The sequence below is a fragment of the Rhinatrema bivittatum genome, chromosome 1 (genome assembly GCF_901001135.1).
Source record: "Rhinatrema bivittatum chromosome 1, aRhiBiv1.1, whole genome shotgun sequence".
Taxonomy (NCBI): domain Eukaryota; kingdom Metazoa; phylum Chordata; class Amphibia; order Gymnophiona; family Rhinatrematidae; genus Rhinatrema; species Rhinatrema bivittatum.
In genome coordinates this window covers 615,289,078-615,311,407 of record NC_042615.1, presented here as the reverse complement: position 1 = coordinate 615,311,407, position 22,330 = coordinate 615,289,078, and the positions used below count along the sequence as shown (strand labels likewise).

Here is a 22,330-nt window from a genome sequence, read left to right as displayed (position 1 = left end):
CGGAGCCCTTTAACTGAACCAGTGCCTTTGTGTTCTCTCTCCAATTTTTCTAGCCGAGACTCAAAATATTGTTGTTTCTGCCTTTTTGTTTTCTTTTGGCAACTCCTCTCAGGACTGCCTTAAGCATCTCCCTCCTCAGTGTAGAATTATTCTCCAGAGGTGGATGACAAGATCTGACCTCTCCTATAGCATCAGTAACCAGTTTCTGAAATTCCTTCTTACCCAGCAGGGATAAATTTAATCTCCAAGTATATCCTGGAGGGGACTGGTGGGCTAAAATAACAGTGAAATTGAGTGGTGGTCTGAGATAGTAAATGGCAAGATTTTATGTTCCCTGCCCTAGGAGGTAATGGACATGAAATGAAGAAAATAATCAATTCTAGTATGAGACAAATTGAGGGGCACAAAAAGTGTAGTCCCTACTAGAGGGATTATTGACTTTCCAGACATCATGAAAGCGATATTTCGAAATCAAGTCTACCAGCTCTTTATTGCTGTCCTATGACCTGGGAGTTCTTTTAGATCTCTCCAGCTCAGGATTTAGGCAGGTATTCCAAAACCCTCTCATAATAATGAAAACATTAGGACTTTCTAAAAGCCACCTCAGATCTGCAAAGAAAGAAGCATGACCCACGTTAGCCCCATAAACATTTACTAGTCCCAAGAGTGTAGTTCACAGATCGATATTATCCAGCAACCCTCAGGATCTTTAACCACTCAGATTGTAATATGAAGAGCTTTATGTATCAATATATATATACACTCCTCTGCTTCTTGAAACAAAGGAAGATGAAAAGACCTGGGCCACCCAACTAGATTTAAGCTTCTGGTGTTCCGAGTCCGTCAAATCAGTCTGAATAATTCTGAATAATTATTTTCCTTTGAATAAGTGAACATACACTATGGATATTATGTGATACTACTGTCACTCATAAATCTGGCATGCCAAGCAGATATTTTGCATTGTCAACATTATGGATGAGGTTATTGAAAGGAAATGAGCTCCAATTTGAAAAATACTTTTGAAAAAGAGAAAGCAATTGCATTAAGAGACTGTTTTGTTGCCTATTTATCCATTTTATTATTATTTTTTTAAAATCTTAAACAACAAATCAAAGTGTCCTGGAACAGAGCAATTGAGTACTGCTTTAACAGCATTTTTGAGCACAGAATAGAAAGTGTCAGTGTGCTCATGTGCAAACAAGCATTAACTAGAACTGTCAAACTAGACTCCTTGGGTCCCAGGTGGGAGCTAGCTCAGGACCCAGTACCGGTGCCGTTTTCTAAAAATAACAAAACAGAAAGTAAGTAAACACTTGAAACATTTCAGCCAAACTCCCACAGAACTCTCCCAAAAAAATGACGAATCAGCATTAACCAAAATTTCTCCCACGAACTTGTACAGTCCTATAATACATTTACAAAAAAAAAAATAAATCTGTAAATAAGTAAAAACAAAAACGTTTGACAAAACATGAAAAACCCTCTCTGAAAATAAAATAACATAAAAAAGGACATCAAAGAACTATTTCCATAGTTTATAATGGCCTTGAAGAGAATTGTGTATTGATGAGTCATTAAACAATCCTCCTTCCGTTAGCATAATCTGACAAGGGTCATCTTGTACCGCCATGAGGCAGCCAGTTCTCCATAATGCAAAGCCAAGCAACAGAAGTTCCACAAGGTAGTACTCTAGCTAGCATACCACACATAGAAACAGAGAAACATGATGGCAGTAAAAGACCATAGGGCCAATGCAATAAAGTGCACCCAGCCTAACACATAGGTTTAGACATAGTTGGACGCGCTAGACTAGCACCTGATGCAATAAGGAGATTAGCACGTCCAAAATATGCACCCAAACAAATTTGTTCCAATAGCACCCATCACATGTAGATGAAGCTATTAGCTGTAAATTGCTGAGCACCAAACACACACTTTTTAAAGCAGCAAATTTAACTCCAGCCCTGAAGGTGGCTTTAAAGGCGATCCGCAAGTCAAGGGCTCATGAAAATTTTAAAAATACGCTCCTCTGAGTTTCTTCCTTCTTAGTAGCATTGTGACACTTAAATTTACTGTTTGCGGAGTTGAAAAGTAAATGTATATCGGCTTGATTTAAAAAAACAAAAATTCTTCTGGATGCACAATTTAGATGGCCATAGCAAGCGGCAATTAGCTATGGGCACCTTCAGCAACCTCAGCAAAATCATCCAGAACAAGCGGGATAAAAACGGATGCTCATATTGTACATCCATTGCAATTGTGGGCGTCCAATGCATTTGAACGCTAGGGACGCACAATTCTCCTTTAGCCCATCCTTTTTTACGCAGTAGTTCATTTAAATAATGCATTGGGTGCCCAGGGGATGAGCTGTATGCACTTTAGGGAAATAGGAGCTAAATTCGAACAGCCATTTTCAGCACATGTCATATTTCTTCGGCCCCCATATGGCCCGTCCAGTCTGCCCATCTGGCCAATTAGTTTAGCATTATAATTCTCATTCCTTCCATAGAGATCCTTTGTATTTATCCCATGCTTTCTTGAATTCAGATACTATTTTTGTGTCCCCTACTCCATCACTGTTCAGCCTCCACTGGGAGGCTGTTCCATGCATCCACCACCTTCTCTGTAGAGAAATATTTCCAAAGATTATTCCTTAGTCTACCCCCTTTCCTCCTCATCTTATAACTCCCTCGTTCTAGAGCCTGCTTTCCATTGAAAAAGACTCTCCTACTGTGCATGGAAAATGTTGAAATATTTGAATGCCTCTATCATTTCTCCCCTATCACGGCTTTCCTCTAGGGTATACATGTTTAGATGTTTAAGTCTATCCCCATATGCTTTAAAATGAAGACCACTGGCCATTTTAATAGCCACCCCCAGACTAATTCCATCCTGGTTATATCCTTTTGAAGGTGCAGTCTCCAGAATTGTACACAGTATTCCAAGTGAGGTCTCACCAGAGACCTATACAAGGGCAATATCACCTCCATTTTTCTGCTGACCATTCCTCTCCCTGTGCAGTCAAGCATCTTTCTAGCTTTTACTGTTGCTTTATCACCTTAGAATCATCAGACACAGTTACCCCCAGATCCCGTACTTCCTTTGTGCTTAGAAGAATTTCACCTCCATTACTGTACCTTTACTTTGGGTTTTTGCATCCTAAATGTATTACTCTGCATTTTTTAGCATTAAATCTTGAAAAACAAAACGGTCCAAGGACTGTTCCCTGAGGAATACCACTAGTAACAACCCCCTCCTCTGAGAAAACTCCATTTACCACTACCCTTTGTCACCTCCCACTCAAACAGTTCTAACCCAATCACTCTAGGATTCATACCGTGAGTGCACAATTTATTTATAAATCTTCTGCGTGGAACCATGTCAAAGGCCTTGCTGAAATTCAAGTTCACTATGACTAGCGCTCTCTCTTGATCGAAATCTCTGGTTACCCAGTCAAAGAAATTGATCAGATTCTTCTGGCAAGATTTACCTCTGGTAAAACCATGCTGCTATTGGATTCCAAAAAATGCACATCCTCTGTTTTAGCAGCGATTCTATTAGTTTGCTCACCACAGAAGTCAGAATAACTGGCCTGAAGTTCCCAGCCACCTCCTTACTTCCACGTTTATGAATAGGAACTATACCCACCTTTTTCCAGTCCCCCAGAACTACTCTAGACTCAAAAGAAGCATTGTAAAGGTCAGCCAGCGGAGCTGCCAGGACATCTCTAAGTTCCCTCAGTACCCTCGGAGGTGTACCAACTGGCTCCATCACCTTATCTATTTTAACTTTAGTTAGCTCCTCACGAACACACTGTTCTGAAAATCATTTGAGGTTTACCTCGCTTCCAATCTTATTTGTGTTTGTTTTATGTGGTCCTGCTCCAGGCCCTTCCACATGAACACCAAACAGAAATATTTGTTAAGCAATTTTTCTTTTTCCTTATCAGCCTCTACATTTCCTCCCATTCACCTTTGGGTCTCACAATGCCACTCTTGGACTTCCTTCTGTCACTAAGCCTTGTTCCCTTGTTTTACTGTATTTGCTATTTTTTCTTCTATTTGAATTTTCACATTCCTGACTATTTTCCAAGCTTCTCTTAGTTTTTCCAGAGATTGTTGCCTGTCTTCCTCTTTGTTGCATTTGGCGGCTCATGGGAGGGACCCGTGAGCCGCCTCACTTACTCCGAATGTGGCCGGGACCCATCCCGCGGTCAGCATACAGCCTCCTGCCCAAATGCCATCCAGCATGACCTGAGACACTGCCAGCCACACTCCATATGTGCGCATATGCACATATTATATAGGCCCCACGGTGAGAGAGAGGCTGAGCAGCGCCCTCCAATGACTTCAGGCCAACCAGTCTATTTAAGCAAGAGCCTCACAGCATTACTTCACCTCAGTAACGGGTTTTCTGCCTTAGTAGTATGTATTACTTTCAAGTTCCTTGTTCTTGTGTTCTGCATTTCTGATTGCTCTTCAAGCATTGCCTTGTCCAGCCTTGCAGTGTATTGTCTGTCACTTCCAGTATCGTCTGTCTCTTCATACATTCTTGGCCTGACTTCCAGATTCTGACTTCTTGCTTGGACCTGACCACCAATTGCCTGCCACTGGACCTGACCTCTTGTCTGCTCCTGACCACGATTGCCAACCATGTACACCTGACCTCTTGCCTGGATCTGACCACCCTTGTCTAGGACCTGCCCTGACCTTGGCCTTTCTACAACTCTACTAGACTGCTGCAAGCCCTGTCCCTTGCATGTATTGGACTCTTGCTGTAGTCCAGTGATGGCTAACCTATGACACGTTTTTGCTGACACGCGCAGCGTTTCATGGACTATCGGGAATATTTTTTTTTTTTTTTTTTATCGGCTGTGCCGACCCTTCAAAATTAGGTTTTTAGTATCCCCCTCCCCAATGCCCCCGGGCGCAAGGAGGCTCATTCGGCACAGTGGTAGGCAGGGCCGTGGTGAGGCTCACATCACCACGGCCCGAAGAAACAGATCACATTTAAACGCGCTGATGATCCTCCTCCTTCCTGCCTGTGCAGCCCCGGAAGTAAACGTTGCCGGAGCCGCGTGGGCAGGAAGGAGGTGAAGCATCAGCACGTACAGAAGAGGAGCAGCACTTGTGCTTACAGGCCGCCGCGAATTCCAAGTCGCAGTGGCCCAAGAAGAGGAAGAGGCCCTGTAGCAGGGCCACCGCGGCCCGAGAAGATCAGTGCCGCTGCAGGGCCCATCCTGCGACGACCCGTGAAGAGGAGGCCCAGAGGTGAGAGAGAGGCTGAGGGTCTGTAGAGTGTGTGTATGTGTGTGTGCCTGTATGAGATGAGTTGAGAGATTGTGTGCGTGTATGAGATGAGTTGAGAGATTGTGTTTGAGAGTGAGGACCTGAATGTTTGCAGAGGCAGCATGTGCTTGAGCAAGACAGCATGTGGGGGAGAGAGAGAGAGAGCCTGTGTGTGTGAGTCAGACAGCATGTGCCAGTGAGAGACTGTGTGTATGAATGATTGTATGAGAGAGAGCATGTGAGAGTGAGAGCCTGTGCTTGAGCATATGTGAGTGAGAGAGAGCCTGGGTGTGTAAGTCAGACAGCATGTGCCAGTGAGAGATTGTGTGTATGATTGATTGTATGAGAGAGCATGTGACAGTGAGAGCCTGTGTGTGTGAGAGAAAGAGAAAAGCATGTGAGAATGAGAACCTGACTGTGTGTTTGAGGGAAGAAGATGGAGAGAAAAGAAACAGAAAAAAAGACAATATAAAAGGAATTGGCAAAAAAAATAAAGGAAAGGTGGAAAAAAAAAAGCCTGTGACCAACCAATTAGAAAACTAAGATCAGACAGCAAAGGCAAAAAAAAATATAGATTACTTTTTAGTGATTGGCACATGTAATCTTTGGGAATGTGCAAGAATAGCACTTTATCTACGGATCTCACAATGTACGAGATCAGCATGGAGAAAGTGGAAGCCCACAGGGCCTGCACAGAGCAGGCAGCAGAATGGACTTCAGTGTCAGTAGCAGCAATCGGCACCTCCCCTATAGCCATGTGGCAGCAGTGACAGTGGCAGCAGAGGAATGAGAGAGGTTCCGAGGTTGCTGGCAAAAGAGAGGGGGGTCTGCATTTAGTGTGTGCATGTGTATGAATGGGACTCTGTCTGGGGGTGTATGTGTGTGAATGCATGGGTGCCTGCCTGGGAGTCTGTGTGTGTGAGAATGAATGTGTGCATGCCTGGGGGATGGGGAGGGAGTGGTGTGAAAATGAATGGGAGCCAATAAAAGAAACAGACTGACAGATGAAGTTTGTAACTCTTGCTTGGGCTTGAAGTGTACGAAATACCAACCTTCAATTGAAGATTTAGCCAATGAAATTCAGCAACAAAAAAGTCACTAAGCAGGTAAGGTAAAGAATTATTTGTTTTTGCTTTATTAATAAATACAGTACATATATTAAAATTATAACTGTGTTATTAATTAGAGCTATAAATATCACAAAATTATGGATTTTTCTAGAAGTGGCACAACACCCGAATTATGCTCGGGTTTTTTATGAATTTTGACACACTGAGCTCAAAAGGTTGGCCATCACTGCTGTAGTCACTGCCCTAGGGACCTGCTTAAGTCCTGCTGGCCACCAGAACCCAAGCGCTCAACCTGCAGGAGAGGCACTTGGTATAAGTGAAACTCCAAGCTTTTTGACCACCTTCAGGGCATGCAAATATTTATCAAGCTAAACCTTCAGTGCTGTATTTTGGACATTAAAGCGTGGACCCTTGGTCGCTATAAGAGATGGCACCTCCCACAGGGCTCTGCCCAGTGGGGACTTGCAGCGATAGGCTAGTTCAAGGCACAGAGAATTAGCTTTATTATACTGCAACATAGATGGGAACCCGAGGAACGGGTGATGACTCCAGCCAGGAGAGGAGGAACCAGATGCAATGTTCCTTCAGTAAATTGCAGGGTGGAAAAGGCAGTTTCACAGTCTCACCAGGTCCCAAGAGGGAAATGGGTCCTGTAGTGGTCCGCAAAGCAGGGTAGGCTGAGAATCCAGGCTTAGGTGGAGAAGCCAATAGATCCGGTAGTGGTCCGCGGTGCGGGGTGGGCCGAGGATCTATGGAGAAAGAGATGAGACAATGCAGAGACAGAACTGGAGCGGCAATACTCACTCTGATGTTGGAAGTTGTAGTAGAAATGAACCCCCAAGGAGCGGAGGTCCCAGACGAACAAGGCCCCCGAGTAGCGGGTACCGTAGGCATCCTGGTAATGAGTCGGTAACCCCGAAGGGTAGGTAGAAGCACGGCAAGGCCCCCGAGGAGCGGGTACCTTAGGCGTCCTAGTTGGTAGGAGGTAACCCCGGAGGGTAAGATGGAATGAGGCATGGCCCCCGAGGAGCAGGTACTTAAGTCGTCCTGGAGCGAGAGAACACAGAGCGGGAGTATCTGCTAACAAGGAAAGATCAGCATGGAGGATTCCTTGCTAACTCGTAGATGGAATCATGAGCGGAGATTAAATACCAGAGCTAGTGAAGTAATGCGGAGGGGATGCCCCCGAGGTTCTCGCCATGGCGCACGTAAAGGGCGGGGCTGCACGCACGTGCCTTATGAGACTCCTGGAGAAAGATAGCGAACGCAATTGCCCATGCTGGACCGAGGACGCTGGAGGGTACGGTGAGGAGAAGCAAAGGCAGCCATCTTCCCGAAATTAACTGAATCAAGTAGAAGAAAGGTGAGCAATAGAGGACACAGCCGTTTGCGACCGATGGGCGCAACATTCAGGAGGTACACAACCTGATCAGGATCTGAGAAGGTGATGAATGGAAAACCGCCTTTAACACCTGTGACGGACACTATGAATACTTAGTGATGCCCTTTGGGTTTGCAATGGCCCTGCAGTCTTCCAATTTATGGTCAATGATTGTTCCAGGACCATCTCTAATCCCATGTAGTAGTTTACCTGCATGATAATCTAGTCTTCTCTAAGACTTCACCAGAGCATCGATATGATATGAAATAGGTCCTCCAGAGACTCTGTGAGCACCATCTCTATACCAAATTAGGAAAGTGTACCTTTGAACAGGAGGAACTTCCCTTCTTGGGATATATTATCTTCTACCAAGGCCTGTGAACCCAGACAAATTAAAGGCCATACTGGAGTGGCTCGGGCCCGTGGGCCTCAAAGCGCTGCGGCGCTTCCTGGGTTTTGAAAATTACTATAGGCAGTTTATTCATGATTACTCCTCCTTGGTGGCTTTGCTTACAGCCCTATCCAAGAAAGACACTGACACCAAAAACTAGACCACAGGTGCTATCCAAGCTTATAAGCATCTCAAAAGAGGAGTTAACCCTTGACTTGTATCTACACTACTCAGATCCATCCAAGCCATTCATTCTGAAGGTAGATGTATCTATCTTTAAGGTATTCGTTGTCCTCTTACAGCATAACCATAATGGCATTCTCGTAACCTGCTCCTATTTTTTGAAAAAATTCTCTGTAGCAGAGAATTATACTGTTGGTGATTGTGTGCTACTAGTGGTCAAGCTAGCCTTAGAGAAATGGTGACACCTGTTGGAAGGAGCTAAGCACCCACTAACCATCTATACAGATCATTAAAACCTAGAACACCTTGCACAAGCTCAGAGGCTGAACCCCTGGCAAGGCCACTGGTCATTATTTTTAATTGTTTGACTTTCACTTGCAGTACCATCCCACTGAGAAGAACTGAAGAGCCTTCTCATGCTCCTTTGATACTGAGGGCTCTCTATAGCCTCCATGGCATATCAACAACGGTGTAAAGATTGTGATTATTTCCTCATTCACAGACAGTCCTGAGAAGATTGTGGTTCCCCAGTGTCTATGTCAAAAGGTTCTTTAGTGGGTTCATGACTCCCACTTGGCAGTTCACCCAGGTATCACCCGAACCTTGGAATTAATCGTCCAACACTACTGGTGGCCCCAGATGAAAATTGACGTAAAGCATTACATAGAGTCCTGTCCCACGTGTGCCATGAATAAAAGTGTATAAGCCCTGGACTGACTTAGCCTCTCTGGTGGCAACACCACCAAATGGGTGGTAGTGGATAGATTTTCTAAGTTAGCACACTTCACGCCCCTTCCAGGCCTCCCATCAGCACCAGAACTGGCTAAACTCTTTGTCCAGCATATCTTCTGTCAGCATGGACCCCCCTCTTCACATCTTCTCAGACTGAGAAGTACAGTTCACGGTCCACTTCTGGAAAGGCTTGTGCAGGAAGTTTGGAATTACGTTGGATTTAACTTCAGCTTACCATCCCCAGAGTAATGGGCAAACCAAGCAACTAAATCAGCGTCTCAAGGCCTTTCTATGAGCCTATGTGAATCGCTGGCAGGATAATTGGGCCTCCCTTCTCCCAAGAGCTGAATTCTGCCATAATGACCACATAAACAGTTCATTTGGCTCATTGCCCTTTTATATAGTGTTCAGGAGTCATCTCCATACACCAAGACCTGTTTTGATTTCAGTTACTTGCCCAGCAGCTAAATCTGATAGGGCATGAACTCCAGGAACTCCTGCTGCCTCCCCTTAATCATGTGCATGCACATATGCACACATTATATAGGCCCCGCAACAGGCAACACTGAGTAGCGCCCTCTGATGACATCAGGCCAACTAGCCTGTTTAAGCAAGGGCCTCGCAGCATTACCTCGCTTCAGCAGCAGGTCTTCTGCCTTAGCAGTGTGTGTTACTTTCGAGTTCTTGGTTCCTATGTCCTGGTTTCCTAATTCCTCATCCAGCCTTGCCTTGTATTGACCATCTTGTCCAGTGTCTTCTGTGTGTCTTTGTCCCTTTTGGCCTGTCTTCCAGATTCTGTCTTCTTGCTTGGACCTGACCACAATTGCCTACCACCTGCCCCTACCTTAGCCTATTTCTGACTCCATTAACCTGCTGCCTCCCCTGATCCCAGTGTGCCATTGGATTCTTGCTCTAGTTACTGCCTTGGGGACCTGCCTATGGCCTGTCGGCCACCAGAACCCAAGGGCTCAACCAGTGAGGGAGGCAACTGGTATAGGCGAAGATACAGACTGTCCTGCTACAGGCCGCATTTATCAGATGTTGGCATGGGCCTCGTAGGTTCACCTACAAGGCTGGGTCAAGTACACTGCAGCACAAAGGGCTTACACCCACGCCACTCATCACACTCTTTCTGTGATCTCTTGTAGTTTATGAATCCAAACCTTTTCTCCCATACCTTTTCAGCTATTTCTATAGAAAACCGTAATGGTCTCTTTTTCTCCTCTCTTTATTTACATTTCTATCAAAAAGTTGCCCTTACGATATCTCCTTTTACTTTTGCCCACTTCCCTTCTACTTTCCACAGATTTTCTCATCCAGCTAACGATTCCTTGAGGGAAGATCCTAGTCTGAATGGACTGTACTAGCTACACTTCTATTTCGCATCACAGTGGTAAACATCCATCTGAAAAATATAGCATCCCACCTGAATGAGAAGGCACAACAAAATAAATGTATATATCAGAGTTGCCTCTCGAAAAGATAGCAACAGTAACCACAGCGATAATGCCAAAGTATAGTCAACAATCAGACTGCAATGAAAAAAAACAATATTGATGGAAAAATTGAAGTCCAAGATGAAAGATAAAAAAAAAAAAAAAAGACAAACCTCCACTAGTGCCAAACCATTCATTCTGGAGTGCAGTTGACTATAACTACTTCTACAGGCAATCCTCAAACAATCTTTCCCCCAGGTCTTAGACTCCATGCACAACAGGAAAAGAGAAGAAATAATGAAAACTTGCCAACCTTTAGGTCTGATAACAATGCAGAAACTGGTGATATTACAAAATGTAATATTGATCCAAATCATATCAATTCGTTCACACTTCAGTCATTTTATTCAGTGTTGCTATCTCCATTTGAATTCAAGAACTGCTCCACTATTATAAAATGTTCAGTTTTTCATCTGAGTGCTCCAAAAACTTTTGAGATCAATATTATGTAAGCCGGTGAGAGGACAAGCACGCAAAGGGACAGCAGTGAGAAGCCACAGTACACAGGGAGGGAGGTACAGAGAGAGGCAGGTCCCCGTAGAGGCGCCCTTCACCCTCTGCATCTTACAGGTTCAGCAGGGTACAGCCAGCCCTGTAGAAGATAACAAGAGGGAGTGGAGGAGGGCTGAGGGAGAGGGAAGGGGTTGAGGATGATGTGAGAGGGGAAGGAAAGGGAAGATGAGGGGATGGAAGGCAAAGGGAAGAGGATATGAATGCGTAAGTGGGGAGGGTAAGACTTTCTGGAGAAGAGAAAAAGAGGGAGTGGAGAAGGGCTGAGGGAGAGGGAAGTGGTTGTGGATGAGGTGAGACGGGAAGGAAAGGGAAGATGAGAGGGGATGGATGGAAAAAGTAAGAGGATATGAGTGCATAAGTGGGAAGGGTAAAAAGTTGTGGAGAAGAGAAAAACAGAGTGAAGGAGGGCTGAGGGAAGGGGTTGTGGATGAGATGAGAGTGGATGGAAGGAAAAGGGAAGAGGATATGAGTGTGTAAGTGGGAAGGGTAAAACGTTCTGGAGAAGAGAAAAACGGAGTGGAGGAGGGCTGAGGGAGAGGGGAAGGGGTTGTGGATGGAGGTATGAAGGAATGGAAGGAAAAGGGGAGAGGATATGAGTGAGTAAGTGGGAAGAGTAAGAAGTTGTGGAGAACAGAGCGGCTCTGACCGACATGCCGGTCTGACCGATGGAATCTCGCCCGTTTTAACAGGCTTGTTTACTATAATAGGGCCCACGATTTGGAATTCTTTGCCCAATGCGTTGTGTGCAATCAGAAAAATAAAATAATTTCATAAGCAGTTGAAAACATTTTTATTCCAAGAAGCTTTTGGGTAGATTTATTTGATTGATTTAAATGTAAAGTGCTCATTCTGATGATTGTTGTTTTTTATTTGAGGTTTATGGTGTAGCTTATGAATGGATATTTTGTATTTGTTTTAACTATGAATCTGATGTATTGTAATCTGCTTACTACAGCTGGTCCACTACAAGTGAACTGTAAGTGTTTTAAAATAAATAAATCTAGCCATCAGAGATTTAATTTTCAAATTCCCATGCTTGATGTTCACTAATTTAATCTGGATACATTGTACTTGTAGATTATGCATATTAAATATTCCCTGCGGTATGAGCCCACTAGCAATTTCAAAGGGAAATTCCCTGCCTTTAGCTCGATCGTAAATGATGACAATTTTTAGTAACTAGTAGCATCTTGCAGGTCCGCAGGCAGGCTTGCGATCCGATTTTCATAGGGAAGCTCCCCACAGGCATGCAAGTTGCCGCCAACCCCTGAAAATAATGCCTTAACCAACAGTGATCAATTGCTACCCATTCTTTATGGGCAGCAGAAACTCTATTTGAAATTGAGGCAAGCATGATTTAGAAGATGATACAAACAGGATAGCAGAGTTGGGGAAATTCCAGAAAAAAAAAAAAAGAGATCCATTTAAATGTACCTAAGTTAAATATATTGAAAAAAAAAAGCATTCTGTTTAGGTAATATATATCCCAACTCGCTCTGGAGAAGCCAAGAGGAGATACTGCACTTGGACAAGAGGTGTATTTCAGAGAGGCCAGGTATTACTGAGGCTAGGAAAGGTGATCTTCATTTGATAGCAGCCGCCATTCCCTGTGGGTTGAACCTTTGGGTGCAGGTTGCCCTCCAGGGTTTATCAAGCAGGAATCAGCATGTAGCAGGGACCAGGCAGAAAGGAATCAGACCAAACAAATAGCAGTGTCCCAGAGCAACCTCCAGACTATTAGACCAGCAAAGGTATCAGGCTAGGGCTTCTTATATCCAGTCCAATAGGAAGCTTCCAGAGTGTCAGGGGCAGTGAGATTCGAACCCACATCCTAGGGAGTTCAGAGCCAGAGGATTTGACAACAGAGCTACAGGGACGCTAAAGCTACAAAGATATTCTAGTGAAGTTGAGGAGAAAAAAAAGAAAGGGAGACCTGCTCACATCGACTCCCTGTTGGACCAGCAGTAAGTGTGGCCCTAACAGACTGCAGTGTATAAAGAAGTCCTTTCTACCAACCCTTTGCTGGTCCAATGGCTCAGCTGGCGTCCACCCCATGGAAGCACTATTGCTTTAGCTGTTGATCTCTGGCCATCTTCATGTTTCAGTTCCTGCCCTCATGGAAGTCTCTTGGCTCTGGATCCTGCTTTGCTTGTTTTCATCTTCAGCTACCTGCCTTTCCAGTTTCCAGTCATAGCCTGGTTCCTGCTACCACCGGAAATCCTGCGGAGACCTGAATCCATGAGCTCTACTCATGGGGAATGGCAGTGAAGACCATCCAGCCCGTTCAGGCCTTCAAAGCTGTGCGGACTGTGACACAGAGGCATGTCGTCCTTACTTTAATTCTCTTGATAACTTTCTTCACAACTCTTTATGAACAAGAGTCCCTGTGGCTCACTACCACGTCCCTTAGCCTTCGACAACCAGGGCCGTGAATTTGATCCCTGTCGCCCCCAATACTATGTGGAGAGCTATAAAATTACCGTCAATGCTATCACTCTTTTCAGTCACCTGCACTTGTAGGGAAAAAAAAGTTTGAAAGCACAAGTGTCTGTAAATAGAGCATGCTAGGCATAGTTTTTTTTAAGCCAAGCCTGCAGGCTAAACAAACTGGAATGACTTGATACATGTTCTATTAATATGATGTCTGTTCTTGTCAAGAAAGTGGTAAAATTATTGTCTTGCAGTATGTTTTCTTCTTTGAAAGAGTGACTTAACCTTTTACTCATTGTTTTAAGATACCCAAACAGTCTTGACATGTTTCATTGCAAAACTGCATCTTGGAATCCCAGTGCGCTGACATACATTCTCAGGTGGCCAGAGCAGGTTGAGACATGAGCGTGGCATATCACAGCCCGCACCGAACAGGCTAAATTCAGAAAGAATGGCCTGAAGAGGCATTCTAGCCCCTTGTAGTCCACAAGAACACTTTCTCCTTGTTGCCAGAAAGTCACAACAAACCCCCTGGGAGCATCATCTTTCATATAAATTAAAGATCAGTTTGTGATATTAGATAGCTTACTTTAGAACAGAGAGAGAGCTCTTTTTAAAAAAAAAAAATAATAATTTTGCTTAATGGAATTTTTCTAAAATGGCCAGCACAGGCCTTTAAAATTTGGTTGAAGGTGGCAGTGTTCATTGTCTCTCTTTTTTGGGGACAAAGGGGGATTTTTTTTTCTTTCACCCTTCACATTTTGACATCATGGGAATTTTTCAAGACTTTTTCTAAATGTGACAAAATCATAGCATTCTCTACATGTCATGAATATCTCACAACTGCACTGATAAGGTGACTAAAAGAGAAGTCCCTGGTTTTGAAGGTGCTGTGCTATCCAGAAGCTGTGTGTTACTATAACATGGAAATCTCAGACCCAGAGATCAGTAGCCAGATTTTTAAACGCTGAAAGACCAAAAATTATAAAACATTTAATAGTGTCAAACTTGAAAATAGATGAGAAGAATTCCTAACTTGTAGGGAGAAATATAGGCACAATGGCGCATACCATATTATATTGGAACGGAATAGTAAAAAATAAATTAGTGAGATCATCTGGACACAATGTAAACTGATACTTTAGGTACTTTGGGCTAAACACACCTAGAGGTCAATTTATTAAGGGGAGCTAACCTTTGCACACTAATGCAAAACTAGCATGCACTGTTTTTCTGTTGGGGCTTACATGCAAATAAGTTTACTAGAAATGACAGTAACTTTAAAACAAGTGTGCCGGGTGTCCATGGGCACGCGAGCGGACAAACGCTGAAATTTTAAATCGTGCCCAGTTGTGCGTGTATTATTTAAAATACACCTACTGTAAGTATACACCTACTGTGTGTAAGTATACTTCTAATTTTAAGCTGTTACTCAAGCAAACCTACATCACGTATCTTCCTTATGACTTTGTTGGCTTTAATGCGCACAGATTTTAAAGCATGTTTGCGCAAAGGACATTCCCAGTTTTAACACGTAGTCCACCAGTTTGCCCAGTCTACCTTGAGGGCATCCAGACCCCTCTGGTTCTTCAGCCTGCACACCCCCCCAGTTGACCTGGATCTCTCATCCCATCGTGTTAAGCCTAAAACACAATTTCTGCAGGCTTACACGTCTTCAGGAGCAACAGTGAACATATGTGACTAACAAGCTACCACGCTCGTCGTCTCCGACCCCGCCCAGAATGCCCATGTCCCACCCCTTCCCATTTTTTTTAGCTTGCACACGTGCATATACACACATAATTAGCAAGCAGCCTACATACTCGCATATATGGGCTTTTTAGCATAAGCAACACATTAAAATTTGGCCCATAGCTTGTATAATTGATTTTAACAGGAAATTTTGCTAAAACTTTCTAAGATTTGGCAAAACTGGCTTAATGAAATGTATTTTTCATATAGTTTCACTATGTGCTAATAGTTAATTAGCTGCTTTGCATAATTTTACAGCACACCAACTCATTAACTATTATGTTCTTATTGGTTTAAATTCATTTTTGTGAGCAAAAATGTACTATTTACAAAGTCAAATATTCTCTCAAAGTCTACTTCACAGTCTAAAAGGGAAAATAGTGTATACTGCCACTTTTGAGTGCAAAGCAGACTTTTTTTTTTTTTTACCTTTCTGTGCATATGAGTAATCCTCACTACAAATCAGATCCTTATATGTTTATTTTGCCCATTTCCACTATCAGGCTTTCTGGTTCATCTTATAACATTAACGAGACCTTATGGGATAATTTTCAAAGGGCCTTCTACTCATAAAGCAGAGTTTTATGCATACACATGACCTTTTACAAAATTGCCTGCTTGACATGCGGGTACCTGTATACGTGTATCTCATGCTTGTGCATAAGTTTACCTGGTCTGAGCAGAGGTATTCCTGAGGGGTAGAAGGTTTGGATTTCCATGCCTACTTTGCAAAATGTGACTATATGTGCATACATTTTCAGGAAAGTTTTGTGTGCACCAAATAGTAGGTATAACTTATTCAGGATAGATTTTGTTGGATAATTTTCAAAGAGTGCTTGCGACCATAGGTACGCTTTGAAAATTGGTTTAACTTATTTATTTATTTATTTAACATTTTTATATACCGACCTTCATGAAAGAAATTCATATCAGATCGGTTTACAAATAACATGAGGGGAATAACAAAGTCAACCATATAACAAGAAATGAAAGTTACATATAACAAGGGGTATTAACCTGGAGGGCTAGGATAGCCGGAGCGATAGAAGGCATAACTGAACAAATTAGATAATACAATAATATGATGAGAAGAGGCATAAGTGTATAGGCTACACTTGTCAGAGAGTTTAGGTAGGAGTCAGTGTCTGAATTAGTGAGGAATTGCTGGAACTGTAGGTTAAGTGAAGGCCTGGATGAAGAGCCATGTCTTAAGTTTTTTTGCGGAAGGTAAACGGGCATGGTTCTAATCTGAGTTCTGTGGGCATCTTGTTCCAGATGGCTGGGCCAGCTGTAGAGAAGGTTCGTTCTTTGGTAGATGATAGGCGGGTAGATTTCGTTGTAGGGGGTTGCAGGGTGCCTTTATATGCTTCTCGAATCGGTCTGTCTGATGAGTATAATTTGAGGGGAATCTGGAGGTCTAGTTGTTGTTGGTTGTGAATGACTTTGTGGATTATAGTGAGAGCCTTGTGTAATATTCTATATTTGATTGGCAGCCAGTGCAGGTTCTGTAGTATGGGGGTGATGTGTGTTCCTCTGTTGGTATTAGTCAGGATTCTTGCCGCAGCATTTTGGAGCATCTGTAATGGTTTGATAGATGAAGTAGGGAGCCCGAGGAGAAGAGAGTTACAGTAATCTGTTTTGGAAAAGAGTGTGACTTGGAGCACTGTCCTGAAATCTTGGAAGTGGAGGAGGGGTTTGAGCCTTTTCATGACTTGTAATTTATAAAAGCAGTCCTTGGTAGTGTTATTGATGGCTTTCTTAAGATTCAGACGGTTATCAATGATTACTCCAAGGTCCCTTACTTGCGTGATCTGGGTATTGCCTGCTGGTGGATTGATTAAGGCCGAGTGGTCCGAGGAGATGATTAGGAGTTCAGTCTTATTTGCATTCAGAACTAGATTCAAGTTGGTGAGCAGACTGTTTATAGATTTGAGGTAGATTTCCCAAAAGGCGAGAGATTTAGGGAGAGATTCTGTAATGGGAATCAGAATCTGTACGTCATCTGCATAGAGATAGAATTTTAATTTTAGGTCCGTAAGCAGTTGACAGAGGGGCAGGAGGTATATATCTTATCTGAGATGTTTGAAAATTTACTCTCAGGGACAGTAAATTTTAAACTGGCACATGGGCACACACGTGCGCACTTTAATCAGCCTGTGTCCAGGGATGCGGCCATTTTATATAACATACGCATGTATATGTGCGCATGTTATAAAATAGCCGGGCTGTGCACACATATGCGCTGAATTTTAAGTGGGCACATGCCTGTGTGTGCAAATCCTGCTTCTGCCGCATAAGTGGAGGAATTTTGAAAGGGACATGCGCCAACGCCATTGACAGTTTTCCCATTTGTTCCCAGTTCACCCAGTTAAGGAATAGCCCTCACAACACCCTTGGTTTAATAGCCTTCCTTCTCCCCTGTTAACCCCGACCCTTAAAACCCTGATGATCTGGCCAGATTGTTTTGTTTTATCACTTACATTTCGTCCTTAGCAGAAGTAAAATTACGCAGCAGGGGACCCCCGGAGCGCGCCCGTGTGCATATTTACGTGCAAATTTCAGGTTTAAATCTCGGAGTGCCCATGCCCCGCCCCTTTTTCTGAAATTCTGAAATGTGCGCGCAGCGGCATTTATGCGCAATTCTGGGCGGCTTTTAAAAGCCGCTCGGCGCACACTGGCCCTACATATTCGCTCACCCGCGGATTGATGCGTGCATCGGGCTTTTAAAATTCCCCTTTCAATGTTTTGTGGATGAATTAGTAGTGCAGCTGGCTTCAGAAGCAGTTTTCAACCGCCTGTTTTACATAAGCCTGTAAAATAAGTTAGTTCCATTATATTGAATCCGCCTGACCTTTACCCTTCATAAAGAGACACACACACACACTCGTCTGTTTTAATGACCATGGGTTACACCAGATGTGTTTTATCACCTAAATTTAAGCACAGCGTTGATGCTGTTTTAATTATCAGGTTGAGCTCAGTCTGCATGCAGATGACGAGCACTCTCAGCATGGAAAGCTCATAGGCATAAGATTGATGCTGGAGGTATGAGCTTTGCACTTGTGTGTTGCATTAATGATTGTGCGAGTTTAATCAGATACACCGCCTCCAGTCTCCTTCTGTAGCAACCTTTCTTAGGTCTACAGTGAACTGCTGAGAAAGATGAAATATAATCTTGCATTTTTATCTCTGACTTTGGGATGAGATTGGAAAGCCATTTGTTGTCTGGCATATATTTTCTGCTGTATTTTTGTCATCACCTCCAGAAGGACAGATGTCATTGTGGATCTAAGGTCTTTGGAGTGCAGTGAGATTTATAGGTTGGGGATATGGTTAAACTCTGATGAGAAAATGAGCAATTAGAGGCCCTGTATTTTTCTGTTTGTATATAGCTTGATGGGCATGCAGCACTGTTTATGAGGCATTTCACAATGTTTAAGTTCAAGAAACAAAGTATGCTATTAAATGGAAATATGCAGTTTATGAAGCATGTACACTAAATCTGTTTTTCTTTTCCTTTTCTTTAGAAACCAGATAAAGTGTTTGTGGAATTCAACCATGAGGAGCTGTTAGAGTTTTATAACAAGGTCTGTATTTTTTTGTTGTTGTTGTTTTTTTTTTTTTTTTTATCACAGAAGCTGCCAATATATCTTACAAACCACTCTCTTCCACTGTAAATGTTTGCTTCCAGTTTCTTGCATCTTTCTTTCCCTTTGTCACAGGGCTGTGCACTCCAGAAGAGCCTTGTAAGTATCTGTCTGTCAGTAGGAATCGCTTCCTCTATGAATAAGTTCCGAGTAATGAAAATATTTTAATGAATCCTGGACACATTTGCTCACATTTAAAGCTTTAAACAAAACTGGCTTTTGAGTTTTTTCGGTTGGGCTGGATCATAGAAGCCAACTTTTGAAAATGATTGGGGGTGTTTAACTCAACACAAATTACAGCGCCCCCAGCAAAAAAGAAAAAAACCAGAACCCAGTGAGCTGGGAGTGTGACTGAACAGCCTGTATGTAAATGTCCAGAGAGGAGCAGGTAGCGTAGACATGGGGAAGACCTGTGTGGCCAAAAGAAAAGCTGGGGAAGCAATCAGTCCCACCTATCATTCTTCTCCCCAGCTCCAGCTCTCATACACACCAGTCTCCTCCCTCCTGCTCCATTCCCACCCCCCACAACAGCCCCTCCCTCACCTGTCACTGCAACCACTCTCTCTCAATCCCCCCCCCCCCGCGCCCCCGTTCTCTTATTCTCTTAATCTCCCTCTTCCCATCTTTTCCTCTTTTATGCCTCACTTCCTCTGCAGTCTAGACGGTAACTTTCATAGCGGCGCACATGTGCGTGCGTTCGTCAGCCCGCACCCAGAGACACGGTCATTTTATAACATGCACATGTATAAGTGTGCATTTATAAAATAGCCTGAATGTGCACATATGCAATTTAAGTGGACGTGTGCCTATGCGCGCAAATCCTCCTCCTATCGCGTAAGTGGGGAGATTTTAAAAAAGCACGTGCACTGACGCCATTGCCCGTTTTCATAGTTTGTTCCCAGTTTGCCCCCTTAAGGGATAGGACTTCTAACCCCCCCTAATTTAGTAGCCTCTCGTCTCTTCTATTAGCCCCCAACCTTTAAAACCCCCATGATCTGCCTATATGTTTTTATTTTACAACTTACACATCATCCATAGCAGAAGTAAAGTTACACAGCAGGGGACCCTGCGAGCGTCTGTGCACATAAGTATTTACGCATCAATTTTACCCATGCCCCGCCCCCTTTTGGAAACTTTTCATTTGTGCACACAGCGGCAAGTACGCACGTATCCAGCCGGCTTTTAAAATCTGCTCTGCGCACGCTCCGACCCGCCACATTCGCGCATCCCCTAATTTCAGCACGCATCCAGCTTTTAAAGTTTACCTTTTAATTTTCTTCCTCCTTCATGGCCATACTTTGAATTTAATATTTGGAGGGAGGAGATTCAAGCTCCATGCCCTTCGTCCCCTTAGTCTTCTCTGCTCTCTGACTGACTTGTCCATCTCTGTTCCCCTTCTAGGTCTTTTTCCCATCCCCCCTCTCCCCAGCAGGTTCCCCCTCACCCCTCCTTAGCCAGCTTGCCCTCTGCAGGCTTGCTTCATCCAGCCCTTCACTGATTGCCATCCCTCCTCAGCATGTTAGGCTTCCCTTCATTGGCAGGCTCAGCTCACCTTTCAGTTTGCGATTTCCCCCTCTTCCACAGGTTTGGATTACTTTGCTGCTCTGCTTTCCCTGAGCCCAGGCACTTTTTTTCCCTGAAGCGTCACCTGCCTCCCCAGCCACAGCAGCACTTTGGCCCTCGCAGATTCCGGGCCAGAGCCGGTCCCATGCCTGCAAAGTGCACATAAGACGCCCCACTCCCACACGTCCTGAGCTCTTGCAGCTCAGCAGTTAGTACCTCCCCAGCTCCGGGGCCACAGTTGTATTTGAGCGTCCTGCCCTCGATTTGGAAACCCCCCCCAAATAACTCCTCTCTCTTGTGGGATTTAACAGGGGGGATTTATTTATTGAAAGAAAGGCAAGAATGTGCACCTCGGTTGAAGCACTGGCCACAGTCCCTTTCAAAACTGAGCTGCCAGTTTTAAAGAGAGCGTTTTTGAGCCTATGATATTTGCATGCCCTCACCATTTCCTCCCCCCTTCCCTGTTTCTTCCTCCCCCGTTGACTGCAGGGCTGAAAGAAAAGGGCAGATACAACCTGCCACCCACCCTGGACCCTGCCCAGCTAGCACAGAAATTTTTACCAAACTTTAAATAAACGATTTTCTAACCACATCTCCTCTGTTTCTGCTGGCTTTTGGCTTTCTCTTAATTTCCTCTCTGCCTCCTCATTGCTTTGTTTACAAAGCCTTATTTTCCGATCTTCTCATTTCTTTATCATTTCTTTTTTTTCCATGTGCATATCGCTCTGTATCTTCTCTCACCTCCTCCTTGTCTCTCCCTCTTCTGCCGCTTCCATCTCTCTTCTCACGTATGCAAGGACATATTTTTTAAAAAGATGGCACCCAATCTCACAACACGACTTTTATACTGCAAAACTCTTTTTCCTAGTCCCCTGGATAGCCCTAATAGTGCTGGCAGAATATGCACTCTTTGACCACAAAATAATAAAGTACGATTCTGGAAATAAAGTTTCATAACCAAGTCCCCGTTGTTATCCAAAACCAAAGTCACTATCAAAGTTCCTCTCCCAAAACCTCCTCGTGAAGATTTAAGCGGAGCTGAGACATCCAAACTATCCACCGACACTGAGACTTTGTGACCGAGTAGGACTCATTTTCACTCTCCTTTGCCACACAATCTTGGTTTGAAGCAGGAAGGAAATAAACTCTACTTAATGGCGGTATTTGCTGCAATGACAATTTTACTATATCTTGAAAATATTTCTTAGCCCCTTCGTATGGCGAAATCATTTTCAATTTGGGAAATTTCAAAAACCTCATATTCTTATATCTGGAAAGAAATTCCTTTAATCAAAACTATCTTAGTACTTTGAAGGGAAGAGATCTGAGATGATAAAGAAATAATCTGGGAATTAAGGCGCTCCGGCTTATTTTCCTGAAACATTTTCGCTGCATCCAAAGGAAGGGCACAAAGTTGTATCACTCTTGCCAAGGTGAGCACAAGGTCCTCAAGAGAAACTGGCTTGGAAACCTGAGTGGATTGTTTGGCAGAAGCACTGGAGGCAGGGCCACAGCCTGGGAAAATTCTCCGCAGACATCTTTAAGTGCAGTGCCCTCTGAAGCCCCCAAATATGTTTGAAACAAAAGCTGATCTGTTCCAGAGGCCCTTAAATCAACAGACTTCCACCCTGCAAGTTCATTTGTGAACAAGGCTCCAGTCAAGACCAGAGCTTTGTCTGCCTTTAGGGCAGGCAGTGGCTCCTGATCCTGTACGCAGGAAGCCCTCCGATAATAGCGGGGAAATGGCGCAGATGGGAGTTTTTGAAACACACGCACTCGCTGGGGATGACATCTCACGATCTGGCTCCCAAGTCTGCTACACAGACTTGCGCGGCATGGATGCCAGTACCCACAAATTTTGCCCTTCCATTTCTTACCGAT

The 22,330-nt window shown here is 43.8% G+C and overlaps 1 protein-coding gene across 7 annotated transcripts in view; it reads left to right on the top strand.

The window, feature by feature from the left end:
- Positions 1-22,330, top strand: part of COMMD10 (COMM domain containing 10) — a 505,110-nt gene that overhangs the window by 473,728 nt on the left and 9,052 nt on the right. For all 7 annotated transcript variants that reach the window (XM_029571166.1, XM_029571174.1, XM_029571140.1 and 4 more), the window contains one exon: positions 18,767-18,826. In XM_029571166.1, the coding sequence (XP_029427026.1) occupies positions 18,767-18,826 (60 nt within the window). The remainder of the gene's footprint in view (positions 1-18,766; positions 18,827-22,330) is intronic.